Consider the following 27484-nt stretch of genomic DNA (forward strand, 5'->3'; position numbering starts at 1 on the left):
CTCTTTTAGAACCATTTGACTCCTATTATACTCTTTTAGAACCCTTTGACTCATTTTATACACTTTTAGAACCGTATGACTCATATTATACACTTTTAGAACCGTATGACTCATATTATTCTCTTTTAGAACCATTTGACTCTTTTAGAACATACTACCTTTTGTTGTTTAAAAACTACTTGGCATACGTTACACTATAATTCCACTTTAATCCTCTTCAGGATCTGCAGTGAACCCCGTGGTCACCTTCACACCGAATTGGAGGAAGATCTTTACAGGAGAATCTATATCAATGACATGTGATGTGGGATCCACTGGAGGAAGAGATCTGATCTATTACTGGTACAAAGATGGTAAACGGATGTACACAGGAAAACTCTTCACCATTAGATCTGCAAAAACTGAACACAGCGGGGACTACAAATGCGGGACCGATACAGAAAGTAGCGGCACTGCCAGACTGGATGTTGATGTTGGTCAGTTCATTATTTTAATGTGTTTTTTGCCAATGGCAGAATAAAAGAGGGATGAGCTGTGGGTTCGTTCCAATCCCGGTAACGTCACCCTATAAATGTGGACATATCCATCTGCGACAAGTGTGCTTGGTTGTTTCCAGGGGCGGACTGACCATTCGAGCACTCGGGCACTGCTCGAGGGCCCAGGGCCAGTAGGGGGCCCAATGAGATGCCCCTGGTACCTTCCATTGACTTTTTCATAGGCTTTTTTGGGTGTGAGCGAGGACACAGGGGCCCCATAATCCCCTATTGCCCGGGGGCCCCATGAGTTGTCAGTCCGCCCCTGGTTGTGTCTGTCCTGTTACCTTCATCCGCTCACTCATGCGATGTGATTCTGTGTTCCAGACCCGGTGATCCTGCAGGTTCCTCTTCACACTCATGAAGGAGATGATCTGACTCTGAGATGTCACCATCGTTCTGACTACACGGAAGTATATACATTATTCCGCAAAGAGGATTCTATCATTCAAGGCCGGAGATACACATCCGTGTTACATGTAGGAATTGTAAACACGATGGGCACCGTGAAATACCAATGTACAAAGGAAATAAAGAAAGCCACCTTGTATAGGCATGTCATTTCCACAGATGAAGCCTTTATCTACATACAAAGTAAGTCGTAGGATTTTTACATATCTACCCTTTAACCCCTTGCTTACGATGACCACTTTCAGAGGATATAAATGGCAGGAGGTAGAGATGGGCTTTCTGATATTGTGACTGTTGTGATTGGTTGTCACAGTGGTCACATGATCGGAGGTTCTCAATTGCAAGTATGAATCAGGAGCTGCCCATGACAGCTTAAGCTGGCCATAGATGGATCAGCAGAGATTGTACCCAAGTTGATCCAACGATTGACTTGAGTACAACCAATTTGTCACTTTTTTAGCATGCAATCACTGCCTGTGGCTATGGCTGCTAGCAGTAATCATTGTATTCTCCCAGCAGGGATGGCTCCCTTCAGGGAGAACACAATGGCTCTACGGGAGGGATTCCCCCATCAGCACTGACAGTGTTGATTGGGGAATCAAGCTATTTTTTTTTTCCTGCAAAGAAAATGACATAATCTATGACTTGTTTAGTTACTGAGAGGGTGCAGTGAGCGCACAACAAAGCCATTCCCCATAGACACATACACTATATTGCCAAAAGTATTGGGACACCCCTGTTAATCATGTGATTCAGGTGTTCCAATCCCCTCCATGGTCACAGGTGTAAACAATCAAGCCCCTAGGCATGCAGACTGCTTCTACAAACATTGGTGAAAGAATGGGTCGCTCTCAGGAGCTCAGTGACTCCAAGCGTGGTCCCGTGATAGGTGGCCACCTGTGCAATAAGTCCATCCGTGACATTTCCTGGCTACTAAATATTCCACGGTCAGCTGTTAGTGGGATTATAACAAAGTGGAAGCAACTGGGAACAACAGCAACTCAGCCACCAAGTGGTAGGCCACGCCACATGACAGGGCGGGGTCAGCGCATGCTGAAGCGCACAGTGCGCAGAAGTCGCCAACTGTCTGCAGAGTCAATAGCTAAAGACCTCCAAACTTGGTGTGGCCTTCAGATGAGCCCAACAACAGTGCGTAGAGAGCTTCATGGAATGGGTTTCCATGGCCGAGCAGCTACATCCAAGCCTTCCATCACCAAGTGCAATGCAAAGCGTCGGATGCCGTGGTGTAAAGCACGCCGCCACTGGACTCTAGAGCAGGGGAGATGTGTTCTCTGGAGTGGTGAATCACGCTTCTCTGTCTGGTAATCCAATACATGTTTCTGGGTTTGGTGGTGGCCAAGAGAACAGTACTTGCCTGACTGCATTGTGCCAAGTGCAAAGTTTGGTGGAGGGTGGATTATGGTGTGGGGTTGTTTTTCAGGGGTTGGGCTTGGCCCCCTAGTTCCAGTGAAGGGAACTCTTAAGGCATCAGCATACCAAGACATTTTGGACAATTTCATGCTCCCAACTTTGTAGGAAGAGTTTGGGGATGGCCCCTTCCTGTTCCAACATGACTGCGCACCAGTGCACAAAGCAAGGTCCATAAAGACATGGAGGAGCCAGTTTGGGGTGGAGGAACTTGACTGGCCTGCACAGAGTCCTGACCTCAACCCCATAGAACACCTTTGGGATGAATTAGAGTGGAGACTACTAACCAGGCCTCCTCCCCCGACATCAGTGCCTGAACTGACAAATGTGCTTCTGGAAAAATGGTCCAACCTTCCCATAGACACCCTCCTAAACCTTGTGGACGGCCTTCCCAGAAGAGTTGAAGCTGTTATAGCTGCAAAGGGCGGAACCAACTCAATGTTGAACCCTACGGACTAAGACTGGGATGCCAATAAAATTCATGTGCGTGGAAAGGCAGGCACCCCAATACTTTTGGCAATATAGTGTATGTGCAGTGGCTCGGTGTTAAAGCCCACCCGCCCACCCACCCAGATGCCACATATATTCATACAGCCAGTGGGAACAGGTTCATATAGCCAAAAGGTTTATCAAATCTTTTGCTGCTGCTTCAAAAATGTTTTGCACATAGGCCTGGACATTAGTTAAACTCCTAAAAGTGGTTCTAAAGCCTTAAGGTTTTTCACCTAAATGCATTCTATGCATTCAGAGCTGCCCGCTCTTTGTCAATGGACACAGACAGGGTGGCTCGGGAGCAAGTCCATATGGGTGCCCTCATGGAAAGCGATTTTCCGTGGGGGGCACCTGCCAAAGAGGAGCCTAGAGCACCGGCAGGGACCCTAGAAGAGAAGGGTCGGGGAAGCTCTGTGCAAAAGCATTGCACAGACAAAGTATAGACATGTTTGTTATTTTAATTAAAAAAAGGGAAGGTTTAATATCACTTTAAATATTATATATTTTCTGAAAGCAGACCCTGAAAAATACAATGGTGGTAGTTGCGATTTTTTTATGTCACTCTATATTAACCCAACAGTTTATCAAACCTATATTTTTGATAACATTAGGCTCATTTCAGTGCACATTTGCACAATGTATTATAAAATGTTGGGAAAAATATAATAGATGGGGTAAATACATATCAAACATGTCAAGCTTTAACCCTGCACCTGTGAATGGTGACATTTTTGGTACCCAAAATTGTCTATAAACAGCATTTTAATACCCAACGCAGGTTAATTGTTTAGAGTTAATCACAAATGATAGCCCTAAAACTTTTGCTTTCAGTACAATCATTTTTGTGTACATGGGGATGGTGGGCTTCAATATATATATATATATATATATATATCACAATCCACCTCTCCACCCAGCCTCCCACTCTCCTCCAACCCCTCAACCCTCCCCTCCCCCGACCTCATAGCCTCACTACCCCCCACTATACCTAATGCCCCGCACGCCATCACCTCCCCTACACTCTACTCCTTAAGCCCAACTACCCTTGAGGAGGTTTCTAAGGCCTTCACTGAAGCCCGCCTCACCACCTGCCCCCTGGACCCTATCCCCTCACAGCTCCTCCAGTCACCCCCCCCTCCATCATTCGCCCCCTCACCCACATCTTCAATCTCTCCCTCTCCACCGGCACCTTCCCCTCCCCTCCCCTCTAAAGCACGCACACATCACCCCCATACTCAAAAAACCCTCCCTCGACCCCACTAACCTTAACAACCTTAGACCCATCTCCCTGCTGCCTTTCACCTCCAAGCTCCTGGCCTACAATCGCCTAAGCGCCCACCTCACTGATAACAACCTCCTTGACCCCCTACAGTCTGGCTTCCGTCCCCTGAACTCCACCAAAACCGCCCTACTTAAAATCACCAACGACCTGCTAACCGCCAAAGCCATTGGCCACTATTCTATCCTCCTGCTCCTCGACCTCTCCGCGGCCTTCGACACTGTTGACCACCCTCTCCTCCTTGCCAAACTGCACTCCTTCGGCATCAGGGACGCTGCTCTCTCCTGGTTCTCCTCCTACCTTTCCCAATGCTCCTTCAGCGGCACCTACAACACTACCACCTCTCCCTCCCTCCCCCTCTCTGTCGGGGTCCCCCAAGGCTCTGTCCTCGGGCCCCTCCTCTCCTCCATCTATACCTCCTCCCTTGGCAAACTTATTCACTCCCATGGCTTCAATTACCACCTCTATGCCAACGACACCCAAATTTACCTCTCCACCCCCCACCTCACCCCCTCACTCTCTGCCCGCATCGCCCACCTCCTAAACGACATATCAGACTGGATGTCGCTCCATTTCCTCAAACTTAACCTATCCCAAACCGAGCTCCTGGTTTTCCCCCCACCCCGCGCCCCCCCATCCTCTCCATCACTACTAACAACGCCACCATCTCTCCCACACGCCAAAGTCCTGGGTGTCACCCTGGACTCCCACCTCTCCTTCCTACCCCACATCCAACTGCTATCTAGATCTTGCAGGCTCCACCTCCGCAACATCTCCAAGATACACACATTCCTCACCCCAGACACCACCAAACAACTCGTACACTCCCTCATCATCTCACGCCTGGACTACTGCAACTCCCTTCTCACTGGCCTACCCAAACGAATGCTATCCCCACTCCAGTCGATCCTAAACTCAGCGGCTAGACTCATCCACCTCACCAACTGCTCCCCATCTGCCTCCCCCCCTCTGCCAATCCCTTCACTGGCTCCCGATTGCCCAACGCATCAAATTCAAACTGCTAACTCTGACCTACAAAGCCATTCACAATGCCGCTCCAAACTACATAACTGACCTGATACCCAAATACTACCCTACCCGTGCCCTCCGCTCCTCACAGGACCTCCTACTCTCTAGCTCCCTGGTCTCCTCCTCCCACGCCCGATTGCAGGACTTCTCTAGGACTTCCCCCATTCTCTGGAACTCCTTACCCCAATCCATCAGACTGTCACCCACCCTCCTCACCTTCAGGCGCACCCTGAAAACCCTCCTCTTCAGGGAAGCCTACCCCAACCTTTCCTAACACCTGACCTCACCTAACAACCTCTTCCACTCCTCCCACCACTCCATCCCCCACAGCCATCTCCTCCTGTATCACCTTCCCCTCCCTCCTAGATTATAAGCTCGAAAGAGCAGGGCCCTCGAACCCCTTGTGTATTGTATTGTTACTGTCTTGTATCATGTTCTGTCCCCCTTGATACTGTACAGCGCTGAGCATACCCTTTGGCGCTATATAAATACCGTATAATAATAATATTAATAATATAAACATATATATATATATAATTTGTTTATTTATTAATTATTATTATTTGTTTAGGTTAAGTTTAATTTTTTTTTGTTTTTCACTTAACTTCACACTGTGATTACTTTTTAGAGATATTTGAAATTCCAGAGATAAAAGTGACCCCGTATCCATTGGTAGAAGGTGATGAGATGACCCTGACATGTGACACCAGTCTCAGTCCTCTCAGACCGAGGACAGAACTGAAATTTTCTTTTCACAAAGATGGATGGAATATCAAAGAATTCTCTTCGTATAATCAGTACGGAGTTCAATCTGCTCAGGTGAAGAACTCTGGGAAATATTCCTGTGAAGCGGCAACTGCAGCCAACACTGTAAAGAAGAGGAGTCAGGAGATATTGGTTGAGATACATGGTGAGTCAGTCATACCAACCAAAGGATTGAGTAACATTTTTTAAACCAGAATACTCGGGTTTGTAAGGATGAACCATCATCTTGCTCCAAAATGTTTTAGTAATAACATCCATTTAGAACTACAGTAATCCCTAAAAGCCAGCAAATAAACAAACCTCTTGGGTTGAGAATAAACGGTGAGTCAACCAGGACCAGCCAAAGGATTAGGTAACATATTTCAAACCTAAATCAGAAGACTCAGGTTTGTGAGGATCAGCATTTAATAATGAATTTATGAGTCATCTTCTAACTCCATACTTGGTGATGATGCCCAATCTCAGCTGTAATAGCCCCTAAAAAACCAACAGATGGACAAACCTCTTGGTATGTAGCACCCCCTCATCCCTTGGAGGCTTTTGGGGACCCTGAAATGGCTTTGTGTGCTGACCACATTAGGGTTGGGTCCTTGACTCGTGTGGGGTATGAGGAAATTGGGGGCCAGTCACTTTAAGACAGTTCAACAGGGTTTATTATATGACCAAATAAATTCGGGGAGAGAGTGATTAGGGCGCATGATACCCAAAGGACAAGAAATGCTGACTCTGACTTTCTACATATGGTCAAATCATAAAAAGGAACTTTAATTGAAACCAGAGCTTTGTACTATTCAGACTGTAGGGCAGTTACACGCACCCCTTGGATGAGCCATCAGAACTTCCTGCAATGTCCACCGGCAGTAGCTTCTCCCCAGATATCCAGGACATTCTTCTTCAGCAAAGTCTTAACTCATAGTGCACCAATCAAAACAATCACCTTCCTGTTCCAACTTCTCTGCAGGACATCAGGAAGCTGTAGACCCCAGGCATGGGTATCTCTGTAGCACAGCACACCCTCTCCCAGCAGCAGGTCTGGAAGGACAGGAACACACAGCAACACAACCTCTCTAGGCAGGGCCTGGGAGGTAACAGAGCTTTCCAAGGTCACTCCTGAATAATTATACTCTCTCCCAGCATGCATAACTTGTAATATGTCACTTAATAGTTGGCAAGGGAGATATAAATGTTTAGAACTCGGATTATTGGATCGGCTTACACTATTGCCAGGGATCCTCAACAGCAGGCAAAAATCAAACAATAACAGTGGTCTTAAGAAAAACCCAAAGAAAGTAGAACTATCAATTCAAGTCTAAGTAGACAACAGCCCAACAGTACTAAAACAAGGATACTCCTGCTTTGGGCAGGGTCCCTACAGGTAGTCCCATTGTGGATTTCAGTACTAGACAGCAATATATGCAAAGAAAAATATTTGTAGAAGACAAGAAAATGGGGATGCAATTGTTCTCAACTCCAGGAGTCAACTGATAGCTCCAGGAGTCAACCATTTTCTAATGTAGCCATCGTACCAGCCACCTTCTTCATTAAGGCATTAACATTTAACCTCAGCATGTTATCCTTAAATAATTGAAACCCCAAGCCTAATACAAAGTTAACAAAACCTCTAATCTAAGCTATAACACCAATAAACCCTTGTTGCTCTGGATGGTCACCTCAATATGGGTTAGGAGTTCCATAGCATGGTGGTAGCTCACCTGTTATATTTCTACATTGAAAAGCATTTATATTTTTTCTCCTGGATTTCCCTCTCTGCAGAACTGTTCGTAAATCCAAGAATCATAGCAATCCAATAGTACTGCACAGCAATATATGCAAAGAAAAATATTTGTAGAAGACAAGAAAATGGGGATGCAATTGTTCTCATCTCCAGGAGTCAACTGATGGCTCCAGAAGTCAACCATTTTCTAATGTAGCCATTGTACCAGCCACCTTCTCCATTAAGGCATTAACATTTAACCTCAGCATGTTATCCGCAAAGAATTGAAACCCCAAGCCTAATACAAAGTTAACAAAACCTCTAATCTAAGCTATAACACTAATAAACCCTTGTTGCTCTGGATGGTCACCTCAATATGGGTTAGGAGTTCCATAGCATGGTGGTAGCTCACCTGTTGTATTTCTACATTGAAAAGCATTTCTATTTTTTCTCCTGGATTTCCCTCTCTGCAGAACTGTTCATAAATCCAAGAATCAGAGCAACCCAATATCCAAAGATAGAAGGAGATTGTATGCTCCTGATATGTATCACAAGATTCGGGACCTTCAAGCAGAGGACAGAACTGCAGTTCGCTTTCTACAGAGATGGACGAAATGTTCAGGAATTCAGTTCAACTGATCAATATGGAGTTCAAAGTTCCCAGCTGGAGGATTCTGGGAATTATTCGTGTGATGTGAGATCTTCAAATGGCAAAGTGAGGAAGAGTAGTCATTTCACCCATATTACGATAAAAGGTGAATATGATTTATTCCTGAACAGATAACAAATGTACCACCAGCTTGAAGGTAAAAGGTATTTTATGCAGAATTATATCTGTATAATGTCATCCAACCAGGGCCATATCTAGCCTTTCTGATGTGGGGGTGCAGTAAAAAATGTCAGGGGGGCAGAGGATCAGAGGTCAACGGGGAAAGGACAGGGGTCAATGCTGGCAGGGCAAAAGACAGGGGCACAGCTCCTTCTCCCACATAACACACAGGGCAGTATGGTGGCATTCAGAGTAATATAGTGGCAGGTTAAGGTTGGCTTTGGGGGCTGCACAACTAAAATCTGGGGGTTCATATCCCACCCCAGCACCCCCCTAGATCCGGCCATGCACCCATCTGTTACAATTGTATCCTGAAGATGCTATTTAAAGGATGAGTGCACTTTAAAGCAAGGTGCATTCCTCTTTTTGTGCCCCTACTCCTGACCTAACCTAGTCCACCCTTCCCCCAAAGATACATACTCTAGGTAGCTTGATCCGACAGCAACAGTTCCACTTTTTACATCCAGTGGTGCAAGTCTTTACAGTCCTGGCTACGCCTGCACATTAGTGCTCCACAAACTTTTATGAGACCTAGTACTTACCCTTGAATCTACTTGCAATTTATAGAGATGATTAGCATAATTTTGTGCCATTTCTTTGAAATTCGATCCCTCAAATTGGCTCCAAAACCGATATTGCCTTCGTCAAAATTTTGGGACAGGTTTGGCAACATTCACTGTTATTAACCACATGCCGCCCAGCCACTGTATAAATATGGCGGCAGGGCGGACGGGCTGGGCAAAACCACGTTTTAAAACGTGTGTTTTGTAAACAGGTAGGGGGCGCGCTCGAGGCGCGCCGCCGCCCTACCTGTCCCGCCGATCACAGCCGCGGATGTCAGTCGCCGGGTCACAGCCTGTCGTTACCGGCTATGTTCTGGCGATCGGCGGCAATCGCTGACAGAGAGCAGGGCTGCAGTAGCTGTGCTTTCTCTCAGTTCCCTGACAGCTCCAGGACACGCTGATCGGGACAGAAGAGTTTCTCTCTCCCGATCAGCGGTGTCCAGTGCAGTACACACCCCCGCCCCCTAGTAAAACACTCCCCTCACACAGTTAACCCTTTCCCTGAATAATAAAGTTAACCCCTTCCTCCCCAGTGCCATTAGTACAGTGTCAGTGTTTTTTTTTTTTGCACTGATCACTGTATTGGTGTCACTGGGGATGTCAGTGACCCCAAGTCAGTACCCCCCAATGTCAGAATGTCCGCCGCAGTCCCGCCATAAGTCGCTGATCGCCGCCATTATTATTATAAAAAAAACTAAACATCCCAGTATCTTTCCCGCCATTTGTAAACGCTATAACTTTCACGTACACCAATTAATTTACACGTATTGGGTTTTTTTTTTAGCAAAGACATGTCGCAGAATGCATTTTGGCAGAAATTTATGACTAAATTTGATTTTTAAATTTTTTTTTTACTGGACATGTTTTATGGCAAAAAGTCCAAAATATTGTTTTTTTTTCCTCAAAATTGTCAGCCTTTTTTTTTATAGCGCAAAAAATAAAAACCGCACAGGCGATCAAATACCACCGAAAGAAATCTCAATTTGTGGGAAAAAAAGGATGTAAATTTCATTTATGTACCGTATTGCATGACCGTGCAATTGTCCGTTAAACTAGCGCAGCGCCGTATAGCAGAAAAATGGCGTAAATTGCAGTATTTATACCATAGTTTGTAGACGCTATAACTTCCACACAAAGCAATCAATATACACTTATTGGGATTTTTTTTACCAAAAACATGGAGCAGAATACATTTTGGCCTAAATTTATAACCAACTTTGAGTTTACTATTAGAGATGAGCGAATTATTCAAAAATTCGATTCGGCTGATTCGCCGAATTTGCGGGAGAAATTCGATTCGATGCAAATTTATTCGCCGCAAATTTAACTTATTTAAAGGGTTTCTAGGCTTCAGAGAGCCTTTATATTAGTGCAGAACACTGTACCTTTAATTTAAATGCCCTTGGAGTCTGCTGGGGAAGAGAAATAATACTGTCAGTCAGTATGACATGCAGATGAGTGCCGTCGATCTTAGAATCACCGCACACTTCACTCATTTGGGCAGTCACGGGGCACGACGAAGAAGAAGAAGAAGAAGAATGAAAAGAAGAATGAAAAGAAGAAGAAGAAGAATGAAAAGAAGAAGAAGAAGAATGAAAAGAAGAATGAAAAGCAGAAGAAGAAGAATGAAAAGCAGAAGAAGAATGAAAAGAAGAAGAAGAAGAATGAAAAGAAGAAGAAGAAGAATGAAAAGAAGAAGAATGAATGAAAAGAAGAAGAATGAAAAGAAGAATGAAAAGAAGAAGAAGAAGAATGAAAAGAAGAATGAGAAGAAGAATGAAAAGAAGAATGAAAAGAAGAATGAGAAGAGTGAAAAGAAGAATGAAAAGAAGAAGAAGAATGAAAAGAAGAAGAAGAAGAAGAATGAAAAGAAGAAGAAGAAGAATGAAAAGAAGAAGAAGAATGAAAAGAAGAAGAAGAAGAATGAAAAGAAGAATGAAAAGAAGAAGAATGAAAAGAAGAAGAAGAGGAATGAAAAGAAGAATGAAAAGAAGAAGAAGAAGAATGAAAAGAAGAAGAAGAAGAAGAATGAAAAGAAGAAGAAGAAGAAGAATGAAAAGAAGAAGAAGAAGAATGAAAAGAAGAAGAAGAAGAATGAAAAGAAGAATGAAAAGAAGAAGAATGAAAAGAAGAAGAAGAGGAATGAAAAGAAGAATGAAAAGAATAAGAAGAAGAATGAAAAGAAGAAGAAGAAGAAGAATGAAAAGAAGAATGAAAAGAAGAATGAAAAGAAGAAGAAGAATGAAAAGAAGAATGAAAAGAAGAAGAAGAAGAATGAAAAGAAGAAGAAGAAGAATGAAAAGAAGAATGAAAAGAAGAAGAAGAATGAAAAGAAGAAGAATGAAAAGAAGAATGAAAAGAAGAAGAATGAAAAGAAGAAGAAGAATGAAAAGAAGAATGAAAAGAAGAAGAAGAAGAAGAATGAAAAGAAGAAGAAGAAGAATGAAAAGAAGAAGAATGAAAAGAAGAATGAAAAGAAGAAGAATGAAAAGAAGAATGAAAAGAAGAAGAATGAAAAGAAGAATGAAAAGAAGAAGAATGAAAAGAAGAAGAATGAAAAGAAGAATGAAAAGAAGAAGAAGAAGAATGAAAAGAAGAAGAAGAAGAATGAAAAGAAGAAGAAGAAGAATGAAAAGAAGAATGAAAAGAAGAAGAAGAATGAAAAGAAGAAGAAGAATGAAAAGAAGAAGAAGAAGAATGAAAAGAAGAAGAAGAAGAATGAAAAGAAGAATGAAAAGAAGAAGAATGAAAAGAAGAAGAAGAAGAATGAAAAGAAGAATGAAAAGAAGAAGAAGAAGAATGAAAAGAAGAAGAAGAAGAATGAAAAGAAGAATGAAAAGAAGAAGAAGAATGAAAAGAAGAAGAAGAAGAAGAATGAAAAGAAGAATGAAAAGCAGAAGAAGAATGAAAAGAAGAAGAAGAATGAAAAGAAGAAGAAGAAGAAGAATGAAAAGAAGAATGAAAAGAAGAAGAAGAAGAATGAAAAGAAGAAGAAGAATGAAAAGAAGAATGAAAAGAAGAAGAAGAAGAATGAAAAGAAGAAGAATGAAAAGAAGAATGAAAAGAAGAAGAAGAAGAATGAAAAGAAGAAGAATGAAAAGAAGAATGAAAAGAAGAAGAATGAAAAGAAGAATGAAAAGAAGAAGAAGAATAAGAATGAAAAGAAGAAGAAGAATGAAAAGAAGAAGAATTAAAGTACAGCAAAAAGTGTATCTGCAGAGAGCTCCGCTATTTCTGACAGTTCTCTGACAGTTCCTTCACATTTACAGCGGTTGAAACATTGTATCTATTTATTTCCGAATAAAAACATCTGTATCCTAAATGGAAACAAATAGATACAATGTTTCAACCGCTGTAAATGAACTGTCAGAACTGTCAGAAATAGCGGAGCTCTCTGCAGTGACACTTTTGCCGGCTGATCGGGGAAAATTCGATTCGTGCACCCGAAGTTTGCTAAAATTCGGATTCGATGCAAATCGAATTTTTCCTGATATTCGAAACGAATTCCACTTCGCCAGGTTCGATTCGCTCATCTCTATTTACTATATATTTTTTATAGCTGAAAGTAAAAAATATTGTTTTTCTTCAAAATTTTTGGCCTTTTTTTGTTTATAGCGTGAAAAATAAAAACTGTACAGGTGATCAAATACAACCGAAAGAAAGTTCTATTTGTGTGAAAAAAAGGACGTAAATTTTGTTTGGGTGCAGCATTGCATGACCGCGCAATTATCAGTTGAATTAGTGCAGCGCCGAGTAGCAAAAAGAGGCGTGGTCATTAAGGGGGGTAAATCCTCTGGAGGGCAAGTGGTTAATTGGAGGCAAATTTCTCCAAAATGTCACAAAATGTTGCCACTCAGACCTGCTGGAAAATAAGATTTGTCAATCATTTATTTTTTTTAGAGCTGTTTTTCACCCCAGTGCTAAATGTAAGCACCATCAAAGTCGTTGAAGATGACACCATGACCCTGATGTGTAACACAAGTCTCAGTCCGCTCAGCCAGATAGATCTTCAGTTTGCGTTCTACAGAGATGGACAGAATGTTCAGGAATTCAGTTTATCTGATCAATATAGTGTCCAATCACCTCAGCTGGAGGATTCTGGGAATTATTCCTGTGAAGTGAGGTCTGCAACCAACATTTCTAAGAAGAGTGAGGATGTCTTTGTCCAGATAAAAGGTAAATTGTTTCACCATCAGTTATGAAAAACTTATATACTGTAATTTACACGTATTGGGATTTTTTTTTAGTAGAGACATGGAGCAGAATACATTTTGGCCTAAATTTATGACGAAATCTGATTGTTAATTTTTTTTTTTTTTACTGGACATGTTTAACCGTTTCAATACCGGGCAATTTTACACCTTCCTGCCCAGGCCATTTTTCAGGTTTCAGCGCTCTCACACTTTGAATGACAATTGCGCGGTCATACAACATTGTACCCAAACTAAAATTTTATCATTTTCTTCACACAACTAGAGCTTTCTTTTGGTGGTATTTAATCACCGCTGGGGTTTTTATTTTTTGCTAAATTAACAAAAAAAGACAAAAATTTTGAAAAAAAAACACATTTTTCTTTGTTTCTGTTATAAAAGTTTACAAATAAATAATTGTTCTTCATAAATTTAGGCCGAGATGTATTCTGCTACATGTCTTTGGTGAAAATAACCCAAATTAGGATGTATTATTTAGTTTTTAGGAAAGTTATAGAGTTCACAAACTATGGTATAGATCTGAATATTGATCAATCCTGAAGTACTGACAGCCAATCTAATTTCTTGAGGTCCAAGAATGTCAGAATAGTACAGATATCCCCAAATGACCCCTTTTTGCAGAGTAGACAGCCCGACGTACTTCATAAGAGGCATGGCGAGTTTTTTGAAGTTGTATTTTTTTGTCATAATTTTTCGGAAAATGAAAAAATTAAAAAAATTCTTTTCACTATTTTTTTTTTACATACTGTCACCAGTGCAGTACAGCGTCATCATATAACTGGCATGGCGGTGAACAGGGACACTGACTGGTGACAGTATGAAAAAAAATATATATATATATATATTTTTTTAATTTTTTTTAATTTTTTTATTATATTTAATTTTTTATTACATTTTTTTTAAGATTTTTTTTTCATATTTTACTATGACCAAAGTAGTACAATGTTACCATAGTAACATTGTACTACTTTGGGGAAGTGATCTATATATTTTTTTTTTTTTTACACAATTTGCTTATAGCAAAGAATTAATTTGCTATAAGCAAGCATTTACCTGAATGAAATCGATTCATTCAGTTTTTTTTTTTTTTTGTGCTTAGCTGTGATTTGGTCACAGCTAATCACATGACATGTGCATGTGATTAGCTGTGACCATTCACAGCTAGGCACTAGTATACAATGGATGGCATCATGAATGAAGCCATCCATTGTATACAGCTGTCATGTGACCTGCTGTGATTGGTCACAGCAGGTCACATGGTACCAGCAACGGGAGCCGGTACTCGGATCTGTCATCGGCCGTGTCCGAGGTGCACGGCCGGTGACAGATCGTACTGCTGCGCCGCCCTGCATTAGCGCAAACTGCGCATGTGCGGGAGCATGCCAAATGGCGTGCACCCGGAGTACAGCAGCACTTTTGAAGCCGCCAAACAGCCATTGGCCGGGCGGCTAATGGTTAATAGCAAAAAGTCAAATATATTGTTTTTTTTTTTTCAAAATTGTTGGTCTTTTTTTGTTTATAGCGCAAAAAATAAAAAGCACACAGGCAATCAAATACCAGAGATTTTTGAGTGTATTTAATTCCATTTGTTTTGCTATTAACCACCTTCCGCGCGCCATATAGTACAATGACGGGCGCAAGGCGGTTCTCTCGTTCTGATAGGACGTCATATGACATCCTGCCATTCTCACTGCGCATGCGCGGCTCAGGAAGCGAACCGCAGCGGCGATCACCGGTGCGCTGTGTCCCTCGGACACAGCGGATAACGGAAAGAGCCGAAGATGTCGGCTCGGTCATGTGATCAGCTGTGTCCAATCACAGCTGATCACATGTAAACACGGAAATGCCGGTTTTCTGCATTTCTCTCCTCTCGAGCTGTAACGCTGACAGAGGAGAGGAGAGCCAGTAATCGGCTTTCCGCGGAGGGGACATGTACACTGATCATCAGGGCACTGATGATCAGTGTGATGATCAGTGTGACCCCAGAAGTGCCACCTGTCAGTGCCCATCAGTGCCAGCAGTCAGTGCTCATCAGTGCCACGTGCCAGTGCCCATCAGTGCCACATCAATGCCACATATCAGTGCCCATCTGAGCTGCCTTTCAATGTCACCTATCAGTGCCAGTCAGTGCCATCTATCAATGCCAATCAGTGCCACCTATCAGTGCTGCCAATCAGTGCCACCTATCAGTGCCAGTCAGTGTCACCTATCAGTGCGCATCAGTGCCACCTATCAGTGCCAGTCAGTGCCACCTATTAGTGCCGCCTATCAGTGCCAGTCAGTGCTGCCTATCAGTGCCATATATCAGTGTACTGTATCAGTGCTGCCTTTCAGTGCCCATCAGTGATGCCTGTCAATGCCCATCAGTGCAACCTACCAGTGCCTCCTCATCAGTGCTCATCAGTGCCACCTATCAGTGTCCATCAGTGCAGCCTATCAGTGCCCATCACTGCAACCTCAATAACACACATCAGTGAAGGAGAAAAATCACTTATTTACAAAATTGTATAACAAAAACTAAGCAAAAAAGTATTATTTAATTTTCAGTGGTTTTTGGTTTGTTTAAGAAAAAATAAAAATCCCCGAGGTGATTAAATACCACCAAAATAAAGCTCTATCTGTCTCAAAAAAATGATAAAATTTCATATGGGTACAGTGTTGCATGACCGCGCATTTGTCATTCAAAGTGTGACAGCGCTGAAAGCTGGAAATTGGCCTGGACAGGAAGGGGTGTAAGTGTCCTGTAGGCGAGGGGTTAAAGAGATTTTCCTTGCTTCCTGTCCTGGTGACAACCTTTTTACTAGACATGAAAAGAAGAGATCACTCAAGTAAGTAGAGATGCACACAACAGAAAAATTTTGTTTAGGTTTGGATTCGTTCGTTAAGTTAATAAATTAGTTTCGTTATATTCGGTATGTTAGAATTAATTATTTTCAGAATTCATTTCATATATACAGATTTGTTTTGTGTACTCATTATTTACAAATCAAATTCAAATTCGAAAATTAATTTGCATTTGTAATGGAAACATATTGCAATACAGTAAGGTATAAAAATGAAAAAGGTGATGATACCTACTTAGACTGTTAAATAGAATCGAATCAAATGGAATAGAATAATAAGAAATCAAATAGAATAGAAAAGAAAAGAATAAAAAAAGCAAGAATAGAAAATCATAAAAAAGAATAGAGTAGAAAATAAAGGAATAGAATATATACTATTCTTTTATTGTGTATTCTATTTTCCTTTCCTCTCCTTTCCTCTACTTGCCTTTCCTCTCCTCTCCTCTCCTCTCCTCTCCTTTCCTTTCCTCTCCTTTTCTCTCCTTTCCTTTTCTCTCCTTTCCTTTCCTCTCCTTTCCTTTCTCTCCTTTCCTTTTCTCTCCTTTCCTTTCCTCTCCTTTCCTTTCCTTTCCTCTCCTTTCCTTTCCTTTCCTTTCTTCTCCTTTCCTTTCCTTTCCTCTCCTTTCCTTTCCTCTCCTTTCCTCTCCTTTTCTCTCCTTTCCTTTCCTTTTCTCTCCTTTCTTCTCCTTTCCTTTCCTCTCCTTTTCTCTCCTCTCCTTTCCTCTCCTTTTCTGTCCTCTCCTTTCCTCTCCTTTCCTTTCCTCTCCTTTCCTCTCCTTGCCTTTCCTCTCCTCTCCTTTCCTTTCCTTTCCTCTCCTTTCCTCTCCTTTTCTCTCCTTTCCTTTCCTCTCCTTTCCTTTCCTCAACTTTCCTCTCCTTTTCTCTCCTTTCCTTTCCTCAACTTTCCTCTCCTTTTCTTTCCTTTCCTTTCGTCTCCTTTCCTTTCCTCTCCTTTTCTCTCCTTTCCTTTCCTTTCCTTTCCTCTCCTTTCTTCTCCTTTCCTTTCCTCTCCTTTCTTCTCCTTTCCTTTCCTCTCCTTTCTTCTCCTTTCCTTTCCTCTCCTTTTCTCTCCTTTCCTCTCCTCTCCTTTCCTCTCCTCTCCTTTCCTCTCCTCTCCTTTCCTCTCCTCTCCTCTCCTCTCCTTTCCTTTCCTTTCCTCTCCTTTCCTTTCCTCTCCTTTCCTCTCCTTTCTTTTCCTCTCCTTTCCTCTCCTCTCCTTTCCTCTCCTCTCCTTTCCTCTCCTTTCCTCTCCTCTCCTTTCCTTTCCTTTCCTTTCCTCTCCTCTCCTTTCCTTTCCTCTCCTCTCCTTTCCTTTCCTCTCCGCTCCTCTCCTCTCCTCTCCTTTCCTCTCCTTCTCCAGCCTAAGTAGGAATCATCATCTTGTCTCACTTTTATACCTTGCTGTATTTATTGTATTATGTTTCCATTTCAAATTCATTTTTTAATTCAAATTCATTTTTGAATCTGGATAATTTGTTTCGTTATAATTAGAGATGAGCAAATTATTCAAAAATTCGATTCGACTGATTCGGCGAATTCGTGAAAAAATTTCGATTCGAGTCGAATATATTCGCTGCGAATTTAACTTATAAAAGGGTTTCTAGGCTTCAGAGAGCCTTTATATTAGTGCAGAACACTGTACCTTTAATTTAAATGCCCTTGGAGTCTGCTGGGGAAGAGAAATAATACTGTCAGTCAGTATGACATGCAGATGAGTGCCGTCGATCTTAGAATCACCGCACACTTCACTCATTTGGGCAGTCACGGGGCCAAAACCAGAGTGTGGAGCCACAGTGTGGCGGTGGAGGCAGCAGCAATGGGAGGCCATACAGCACCCTATGACAAAAATGGAAACCACCAGCAGTGTGAGGAGACCTGAAAGTGGCACATGGCAGAGCGTGGCGATGGAGACAGCAGCAATGGGAGGCCGTACAGGGACCCATGACACACTCTGGACCTGGCAGCAGCATGAGGAGGCGGTACAGGGGCCCATGACAGATTACGGGCCTGGCAGCAGCATGAGGAGTCGGTACGGGGGCCCATGACACACTCTGGACCTAGCAGCAGCATGAGGAGGCGGTACAGGGGCGCATGACAGATTACGAGCCTGGCAGCAGCAACTTGGACAGGAGGACGTTCAGCTTCTGCACCGTTGGGTGCGTGCTCGCAAACTGTTGTCTCTTGGAAACGGATTTCAAGAAAGACTGCTGACGGAATCCGTGAAGAGGAGTAGCAGGAGAAGGAGCATCTGAACGAGCGGAATATGCCAACAAGCGACAACAGGGGCCCATGACAGATTACGGGCCTGGCAGCAGCATGAGGAGTCGGTACGGGGGCCCATGGCAGATTATGGGCCTGGCAGCAGCAATGGGAGGCCCGTAATCTGCCAGCACCCTATGACAAAAAATGGAACACACCAGCAGTGTGTGAGGAGACCTGAAAGTGGCACATGGCAGAGTGTGGCGATGGAGACAGCAGCAATGGAAGGCCGTACAGGGACCCATGAGAGACTCTGGACCTGGCAGCAGCATGAGGAGGCGGTACAGGGGCCCATGGCAGATTAGGGGCCTGGCAGCAGCTATGGGAGGCCCATAATCTGCCAGCACCCTATGACAAAAAATGGAACACACCAGCAGTGTGAGGAGACCTGAAAGTGGCACATGGCAGAGTGTGGCGATGGAGACAGCAGCAATGGGAGGCTGTACAGGGACCCATGAGAGACTGTGGACCTGGCAGCAGCATGAGGAGGCGGTACTGGGGCCCATGGCAGATTACGGGCCTGGCAGCAGCAATGGGAGGCCCATAATCTGCCAGCACCCTATGACAAAAAATGGAACACACCAGCAGTGTGTGAGGAGACCTGAAAGTGGCACATGGCAGAGTGTGGCGATGGAGACAGCAGCAATGGGAGGCCGTACAGGGACCCATGACACACTCTGGACCTGGCAGCAGCATGAGGAGGCGGTACAGGGGCCCATGGCAGATTAGGGGCCTGGCAGCAGCTATGGGAGGCCCGTAATCTGCCAGCACCCTATGACAAAAAATGGAACACACCAGCAGTGTGAGGAGACCTGAAAGTGGCACATGGCAGAGTGTGGCGATGGAGACAGCAGCAATGGGAGGCCGTACAGGGACCCATGAGAGACTGTGGACCTGGCAGCAGCATGAGGAGGTGGTACAGGGGCCCATGGCAGATTAGGGGCCTGGCAGCAGCTATGGGAGGCCCGTAATCTGCCAGCACCCTATGACAAAAAATGTAACACACCAGCAGTGTGAGGAGACCTGAAAGTGGCACATGGCAGAGTGTGGCGATGGAGACAGCAGCAATGAGAGGACGTACAGGGACCCATGAGAGACTCTGGACCTGGCAGCAGCATGAGGAGGCGGTACAGGGGCCCATGGCAGATTAGGGGCCTGGCAGCAGCTATGGGAGGCCCGTAATCTGCCAGCACCCTATGACAAAAAATGTAACACACCAGCAGTGTGAGGAGACCTGAAAGTGGCACATGGCAGAGTGTGGCGATGGAGACAGCAGCAATGGGAGGCCGTACAGGGACCCATGAGACACTCTGGACCTGGCAGCAGCATGAAGAGGCGGTACAGGGGCCCATGGCAGATTAAGGCCTGGCAGCAGCAATGGGAGGCCCGTAATCTGCCAGCACCCTATGACAAAATGGAACCCTGGGCTGGGGCAGGCAGAACCGCCGTATCTTTATCACGGTTTTCCCAGGCCACCGAATGGCGACGCTGCATATGCTGACGCAACGCTGTAGTCCCAACATGGGCCCCCTGGCCACGCTTGACTTTCTGGCCACATAGTCGACATACGGCTACGTTTACTTCCTCGGGCGGCTTGACGAAAAATTGCCACACCGCCGAGTAGGAAGCTTTGCCCCCGCTACTCCTCACTGGCTGACTGCTACTTCCTCCGTGCACACCGGCACCACTACTGGCCGTGGTGGTAGGCTGCAGTGGAGCTGGTGCTCTACTCCGTGGCCGTTTGCCTCCACTGACACTGCTGCGACCCTGCTGCCTCCTGGCAGCAGCAATGGGAGGCCGTACAGGGACTCATGACACACTCTGGACCTGGCAGCAGCATGAGGAGGCGGTACAGGGGCCCATGGCAGATTAGGGGCCTGGCAGCAGCTATGGGAGGCCCGTAATCTGCCAGCACCCTATGACAAAAAATGGAACACACCAGCAGTGTATGAGGAGACCTGAAAGTGGCACATGGCAGAGTGTGGCGATGGAGACAGCAGCAATGGGAGGCCATACAGGGACCCATGAGAGACTGTGGACCTGGCAGCAGCATGAGGAAGCGGTACAGGGGCCCATGGCAGATTAGGGGCCTGGCAGCAGCTATGGGAGGCCCGTAATCTGCCAGCACCCTATGACAAAAAATGGAACACACCAGCAGTGTGTGAGGAGACCTGAAAGTGGCACATGGCAGAGTGTGGCGATGGAGACAGCAGCAATGAGAGGCCGTACAGGGACCCATGAGAGACTGTGGACCTGGCAGCAGCATGAGGAGGCGGTACTGGGGCCCATGGCAGATTACGGGTCTGGCAGCAGCAATGGGAGGCCCGTAATCTGCCAGCACCCTATGACAAAAAATGGAACACACCAGCAGTGTGAGGAGACCTGAAAGTGGCACATGGCAGAGTGTGGCGATGGAGACAGCAGCAATGGGAGGCGGTTCAGGGACCCATGAGACACTGTGGACCTGGCAGCAGCATGAGGAGGCGGTACAGGGGCCCATGGCAGATTAAGGCCTGGCAGCAGCAATGGGAGGCCCGTAATCTGCCAGCACCCTATGACAAAATGGAACCCTGGGCTGGGGCAGGCAGAACCGCCGTATCTTTATCACGGTTTTCCCAGGCCACCGAATGGCGACGCTGCATATGCTGACGCAACGCTGTAGTCCCAACATGGGCCCCCTGGCCACGCTTGACTTTCTGGCCACATAGTCGACATACGGCTACGTTTACTTCCTCGGGCGGCTTGACGAAAAATTGCCACACCGCCGAGTAGGAAGCTTTGCCCCCGCTACTCCTCACTGGCTGACTGCTACTTCCTCCGTGCACACCGGCACCACTACTGGCCGTGGTGGTAGGCTGCAGTGGAGCTGGTGCTCTACTCCGTGGCCGTTTGCCTCCACTGACACTGCTGCGACCCTGCTGCCTCCTGGCAGCAGCAATGGGAGGCCGTACAGGGACCCATGACACACTCTGGACCTGGCAGCAGCATGAGGAGGCGGTACAGGGGCCCATGGCAGATTAGGGGCCTGGCAGCAGCTATGGGAGGCCCGTAATCTGCCAGCACCCTATGACAAAAAATGGAACACACCAGCAGTGTATGAGGAGACCTGAAAGTGGCACATGGCAGAGTGTGGCGATGGAGACAGCAGCAATGGGAGGCCATACAGGGACCCATGAGAGACTGTGGACCTGGCAGCAGCATGAGGAAGCGGTACAGGGGCCCATGGCAGATTAGGGGCCTGGCAGCAGCTATGGGAGGCCCGTAATCTGCCAGCACCCTATGACAAAAAATGGAACACACCAGCAGTGTGTGAGGAGACCTGAAAGTGGCACATGGCAGAGTGTGGCGATGGAGACAGCAGCAATGAGAGGCCGTACAGGGACCCATGAGAGACTGTGGACCTGGCAGCAGCATGAGGAGGCGGTACAGGGGCCCATGGCAGATTAAGGCCTGGCAGCAGCAATGGGAGGCCCGTAATCCGCCAGCACCCTATGACAAAATGGAACCCTGGGCTGGGGCAGGCAGAACCGCCGTATCTTTATCACGGTTTTCCCAGGCCACCGAATGGCGACGCTGCATATGCTGACGCAACGCTGTAGTCCCAACATGGGCCCCCTGGCCACGCTTGACTTTCTGGCCACATAGTCGACATACGGCTACGTTTACTTCCTCAGGCAGCTTGACGAAAAATTGCCACACCGCCGAGTAGGAAACTTTGCCCCCGCTACTCCTCACTGGCTGACTGCTACTTCCTCCGTGCACACCGGCACCACTACTGGCCGTGGTGGTAGGCTGCAGTTTAGCTGGTGCTCTACTCCGTGGCCGTTTGCCTCCACTGACACTGCTGCGACCCTGCTGCCTCCTGGCAGCAGCAATGGGAGGCCGTACAGGGACCCATGACACACTCTGGACCTGGCAGCAGCATGAGGAGGCGGTACAGGGGCCCATGGCAGATTAGGGGCCTGGCAGCAGCTATGGGAGGCCCGTAATCTGCCTGCACCCTATGACAAAAAATGTAACACACCAGCAGTGTGAGGAGACCTGAAAGTGGCACATGGCAGAGTGTGGCGATGGAGACAGCAGCAATGGGAGGCCGTACAGGGACCCATGAGAGACTGTGGACCTGGCAGCAGCATGAGGAGGCGGTACAGGGGCCCATGGCAGATTAGGGGCCTGGCAGCAGCTATGGGAGGCCCGTAATCTGCCAGCACCCTATGACAAAAAATGTAACACACCAGCAGTGTGAGGAGACCTGAAAGTGGCACATGGCAGAGTGTGGCGATGGAGACAGCAGCAATGGGAGGCCGTACAGGGACCCATGAGAGACTCTGGACCTGGCAGCAGCATGAGGAGGCGGTACAGGAGCCCATGGCAGATTAGGGGCCTGGCAGCAGCTATGGGAGGCCCGTAATCTGCCAGCACCCTATGACAAAAAATGGAACACACCAGCAGTGTGAGGAGACCTGAAAGTGGCACATGGCAGAGTGTGGCGATGGAGACAGCAGCAATGGGAGGCCGTACAGGGACCCATGAGAGACTCTGGACCTGGCAGCAGCATGAGGAGGCGGTACAGGGGCCCATGGCAGATTAGGGGCCTGGCAGCAGCTATGGGAGGCCCGTAATCTGCCAGCACCCTATGACAAAAAATGGAACACATCAGCAGTGTGAGGAGACCTGAAAGTGGCACATGGCAGAGTGTGGCGATGGAGACAGCAGCAATGGGAGGCTGTACAGGGACCCATGAGAGACTGTGGACCTGGCAGCAGCATGAGGAAGCGGTACAGGGGCCCATGGCAGATTAGGGGCCTGGCAGCAGCTATGGGAGGCCCGTAATCTGCCAGCACCCTATGACAAAAAATGGAACACACCAGCAGTGTGAGGAGACCTGAAAGTGGCACATGGCAGAGTGTGGCGATGGAGACAGCAGCAATGAGAGGTCGTACAGGGACCCATGAGAGACTGTGGACCTGGCAGCAGCATGAGGAGGCGGTACTGGGGCCCATGGCAGATTACGGGTCTGGCAGCAGCAATGGGAGGCCCGTAATCTGCCAGCACCCTATGACAAAAAATGGAACACACCAGCAGTGTGAGGAGACCTGAAAGTGGCACATGGCAGAGTGTGGCGATGGAGACAGCAGCAATGGGAGGCGGTTCAGGGACCCATGAGACACTGTGGACCTGGCAGCAGCATGAGGAGGCGGTACAGGGGCCCATGGCAGATTAAGGCCTGGCAGCAGCAATGGGAGGCCCGTAATCCGCCAGCACCCTATGACAAAATGGAACCCTGGGCTGGGGCAGGCAGAACCGCCGTATCTTTATCACGGTTTTCCCAGGCCACCGAATGGCGACGCTGCATATGCTGACGCAACGCTGTAGTCCCAACATGGGCCCCCTGGCCACGCTTGACTTTCTGGCCACATAGTCGACATACGGCTACGTTTACTTCCTCAGGCAGCTTGACGAAAAATTGCCACACCGCCGAGTAGGAAACTTTGCCCCCGCTACTCCTCACTGGCTGACTGCTACTTCCTCCGTGCACACCGGCACCACTACTGGCCGTGGTGGTAGGCTGCAGTGGAGCTGGTGCTCTACTCCGTGGCCGTTTGCCTCCACTGACACTGCTGCGACCCTGCTGCCTCCTGGCAGCAGCAATGGGAGGCCGTACAGGGACCCATGACACACTCTGGACCTGGCAGCAGCATGAGGAGGCGGTACAGGGGCCCATGGCAGATTAGGGGCCTGGCAGCAGCTATGGGAGGCCCGTAATCTGCCAGCACCCTATGACAAAAAATGGAACACACCAGCAGTGTGAGGAGACCTGAAAGTGGCACATGGCAGAGTGTGGCGATGGAGACAGCAGCAATGGGAGGCCGTACAGGGACCCATGAGAGACTGTGGACCTGGCAGCAGCATGAGGAGGTGGTACAGGGGCCCATGGCAGATTAGGGGCCTGGCAGCAGCTATGGGAGGCCCGTAATCTGCCAGCACCCTATGACAAAAAATGTAACACACCAGCAGTGTGAGGAGACCTGAAAGTGGCACATGGCAGAGTGTGGCGATGGAGACAGCAGCAATGAGAGGACGTACAGGGACCCATGAGAGACTCTGGACCTGGCAGCAGCATGAGGAGGCGGTACAGGGGCCCATGGCAGATTAGGGGCCTGGCAGCAGCTATGGGAGGCCCGTAATCTGCCAGCACCCTATGACAAAAAATGTAACACACCAGCAGTGTGAGGAGACCTGAAAGTGGCACATGGCAGAGTGTGGCGATGGAGACAGCAGCAATGGGAGGCCGTACAGGGACCCATGAGACACTCTGGACCTGGCAGCAGCATGAAGAGGCGGTACAGGGGCCCATGGCAGATTACGGGCCTGGCAGCAGCTATGGGAGGCCCGTAATCTGCCAGCACCCTATGACAAAAAATGGAACACACCAGCAGTGTGAGGAGACCTGAAAGTGGCACATGTTTGGGGCATGATTCATGGCGGATTTAGTCAGTTGTGTCAGGAACTGGTGGTTTGAAATCCAGACTAATCCACGCCTGATTCATTTTCACAAACGTGAGTCTCTCCACACTTTGGGTGGACAGTTGTGTCCTCCGCGGAGTTACAATACCTCCTGCCGCACTAAACACGCGCTCCGATGCCACGCTACTGGCCGGGCATGACAGCCTTTCAAGGGCAAATTCAGCTAGTTGGGGCCAAAGGTCAAGTTTCGTTGCCCAGTAGTCAAGGGGATTGTCTACCTCGGTTGGCAGGGTGCTGTCCAAGTAGGCCCAAGCCTGTTGTTTGAGGTCCTGCTCCAGGTCCACCTGATGCTGCTGCTGCTGCGGCTGGTTAGTAGTTTCCTCACTGCGCTGGTGAAGAAAGCTACTCATCATCGACTGCAGACTGAGGCAGCCGCTGCTGGTGGAGCTGCCACTGCTCCTACCACCCCACCCCTCCCCTGCTGCCATGGCAGCGGAACGCGAGCGCACAGGGCCCACAGTGTCTGAGGATGGACGTTGGCGCACAAAGGCAGAGACCAACTGACTACATAGGTGGTTTTTATAGTACATTATTTTGGCCTCCCTCTCAGCAGGTGTGAAAAAGGCCACCATTTTTGAACGGTAGCGAGGGTCCAACAAGGTGGACAGCCAAAAGTCATCCCTCTGTCTGGTGGTTATTATTCGGCTGTCGCTACGCAAGCAAGCGAGCATGCTATGGGCCATTTGTGCCAAGGAATGCAAGGGACTCCCTGCCTCCATCTCCACAGCATACTGCCACGGTGCGTCTGGGTCCTCTGTCTCCTCCTCCTCCTCCTCTACCAGATGCTCCTGCTCCTCCACTCCTGTCCGCTGAGTGGAAAAACCACCCATTTCACTCAATAATTCCTGAGCACAAATGTCCTCCTCTACCTCCTCCTCTTCTTCCTGTCCTGCCCCCACAGGGGTCATGTGGCGTTGAGATCTGTGCGCCACGTCTACCGCACCCTGACCAGCCATTGTTAACAGCATTTGTTCCAGGACGTGCAACAGAGGAATGACGTCGTTCATCCCATAGTCCTGCCGACTCACGAATAGCGTGGCCTCCTCAAAGGGCCTGAGCAAGCGGCAGGTGTCACGCATGAGCTGCCAATGGCTGACATCGAAGTTACACAGGGGAGTACCTTTATCCGCTTGTAACATCAGGAAATCGGTGATGGCCTTTCGCTGTTCGTAAAGGCAGTCTAACATGTGTAGGGTTGAATTCCACCTTGTTGCAACGTCGCAGATCAGGCGATGCTGTGGAATTCCGTTCTGCCGCTGCAGCTCAAGGAGGGTGTGCTTTGCGGTGTAGGAATGGCTGAAATGCATGCAAAGTTTACGTGACATTTTAAGGATATCTTGCAGTGGGATGGTGGATTTTAGGAACCGCTTGACAACCAGATTGAACACGTGAGCCATGCATGGCGCATGGCACAACCTTCCTTGACGCAGAGCAGACACCATGTTCTTTCCGTTGTCGGTCAACATGGTTCCGATTTTCAGTTTGCGCGGAGACAGCCATCTGTCGATTTCTCTGTTCAATACACTGAGAAGTTCCTCCCCTGTGTGACTACGTTCGCCAAGGCATACCAGGTGCAGCACAGCGTGACACCGTTGCGCCCTGCACATGTGATATGCCGGTCGGGTAATGGGACTTGGCACGGGGGTGGCGGCTGAGGACACGAAGGAAGAAGAGGTGGTAGAGGCGGACATCTTTTGTGGACCAAGGACGTGCAAACGTGGAGGCAAAAGCGGCGTGACCTGTCCAAGTTGCTGGTGCGGCTGTGACGGCACCACGTTCACCCAGTGGGCCGTAAATGACATGTACTGTCCCTGACCGTAGTTACAGCTCCACACGTCGGCGCTGCCGTACACTTTGGCAGAGACCGACATGGCCCACCATCTCTTCTACATGTGAATGCAGGGCTGGCACTGCCTTTTTGGCGAAGAAATGACGGCTTGGCACTCTCCACCGCGTCGCGGCACAAGCCATCATTTCTCGGAAAGGTGCTGAGTCCACCACTTGGAAAGGGAGGGACTGCAGCACCAGCAACTTGGACAGGAGGACATTCAGCTTTTGCACCGTCGGGTACGTGCTCGCAAACTGTTGTCTCTTGGAAACGGATTCCAAGAAAGACTGCTGACGGAATCCGTGAAGAGGAGTAGCAGGAGAAGGAGCATCTGAACGAGCGGAAGATGCCAACGAGCGACAACTCCCCTCAGCAGAGGTGTTGGAGCCTTGACTGGCTGATAGAGGGCGATTGACGTCGGGTGACGGAGCAAGTAACGGAGCGGGTGATGGAGCGGGGGCTGGGGCAGGCAGAACCGCCGTATCTTTATCACGGTTTTCCCAGGCCACCGAATGGCGACGCTGCATATGCTGACGCAACGCTGTAGTCCCAACATGGGCCCCCTGGCCACGCTTGACTTTCTGGCCACATAGTCGACATACGGCTACGTTTACTTCCTCGGGCGGCTTGACGAAAAATTGCCACACCGCCGAGTAGGAAACTTTGCCCCCGATACTCCTCACTGGCTGACTGCTGCTTCCTCCGTGCACACCGGCACCACTACTAGCCGTGGTGGTAGGCTGCAGTGGAGCTGGTGCTCTACTCCGTGGCC

The 27484-nt window shown here is 47.5% G+C and overlaps 1 protein-coding gene across 1 annotated transcript in view; it reads left to right on the top strand.

Annotated features, from left to right (window-relative positions):
• Window positions 1-27484, top strand: part of LOC149441776 (Fc receptor-like protein 2) — a 90447-nt gene that overhangs the window by 9225 nt on the left and 53738 nt on the right. The window contains exons 5-9 of the mRNA XM_089656903.1: window positions 222-476; window positions 861-1127; window positions 5801-5893; window positions 8218-8406; window positions 12944-13219. Of these exons, the coding sequence (XP_089513029.1) occupies window positions 222-476; window positions 861-1127; window positions 5801-5893; window positions 8218-8406; window positions 12944-13219 (1080 nt within the window). The remainder of the gene's footprint in view (window positions 1-221; window positions 477-860; window positions 1128-5800; window positions 5894-8217; window positions 8407-12943; window positions 13220-27484) is intronic.

Source organism: Staurois parvus, unplaced genomic scaffold, assembly GCF_062004578.1.
Source record: "Staurois parvus isolate SC_StPar_1 unplaced genomic scaffold, SC_StPar_1.0 ptg000948l, whole genome shotgun sequence".
In the NCBI taxonomy this organism is placed as follows: Eukaryota; Metazoa; Chordata; class Amphibia; order Anura; family Ranidae; genus Staurois; species Staurois parvus.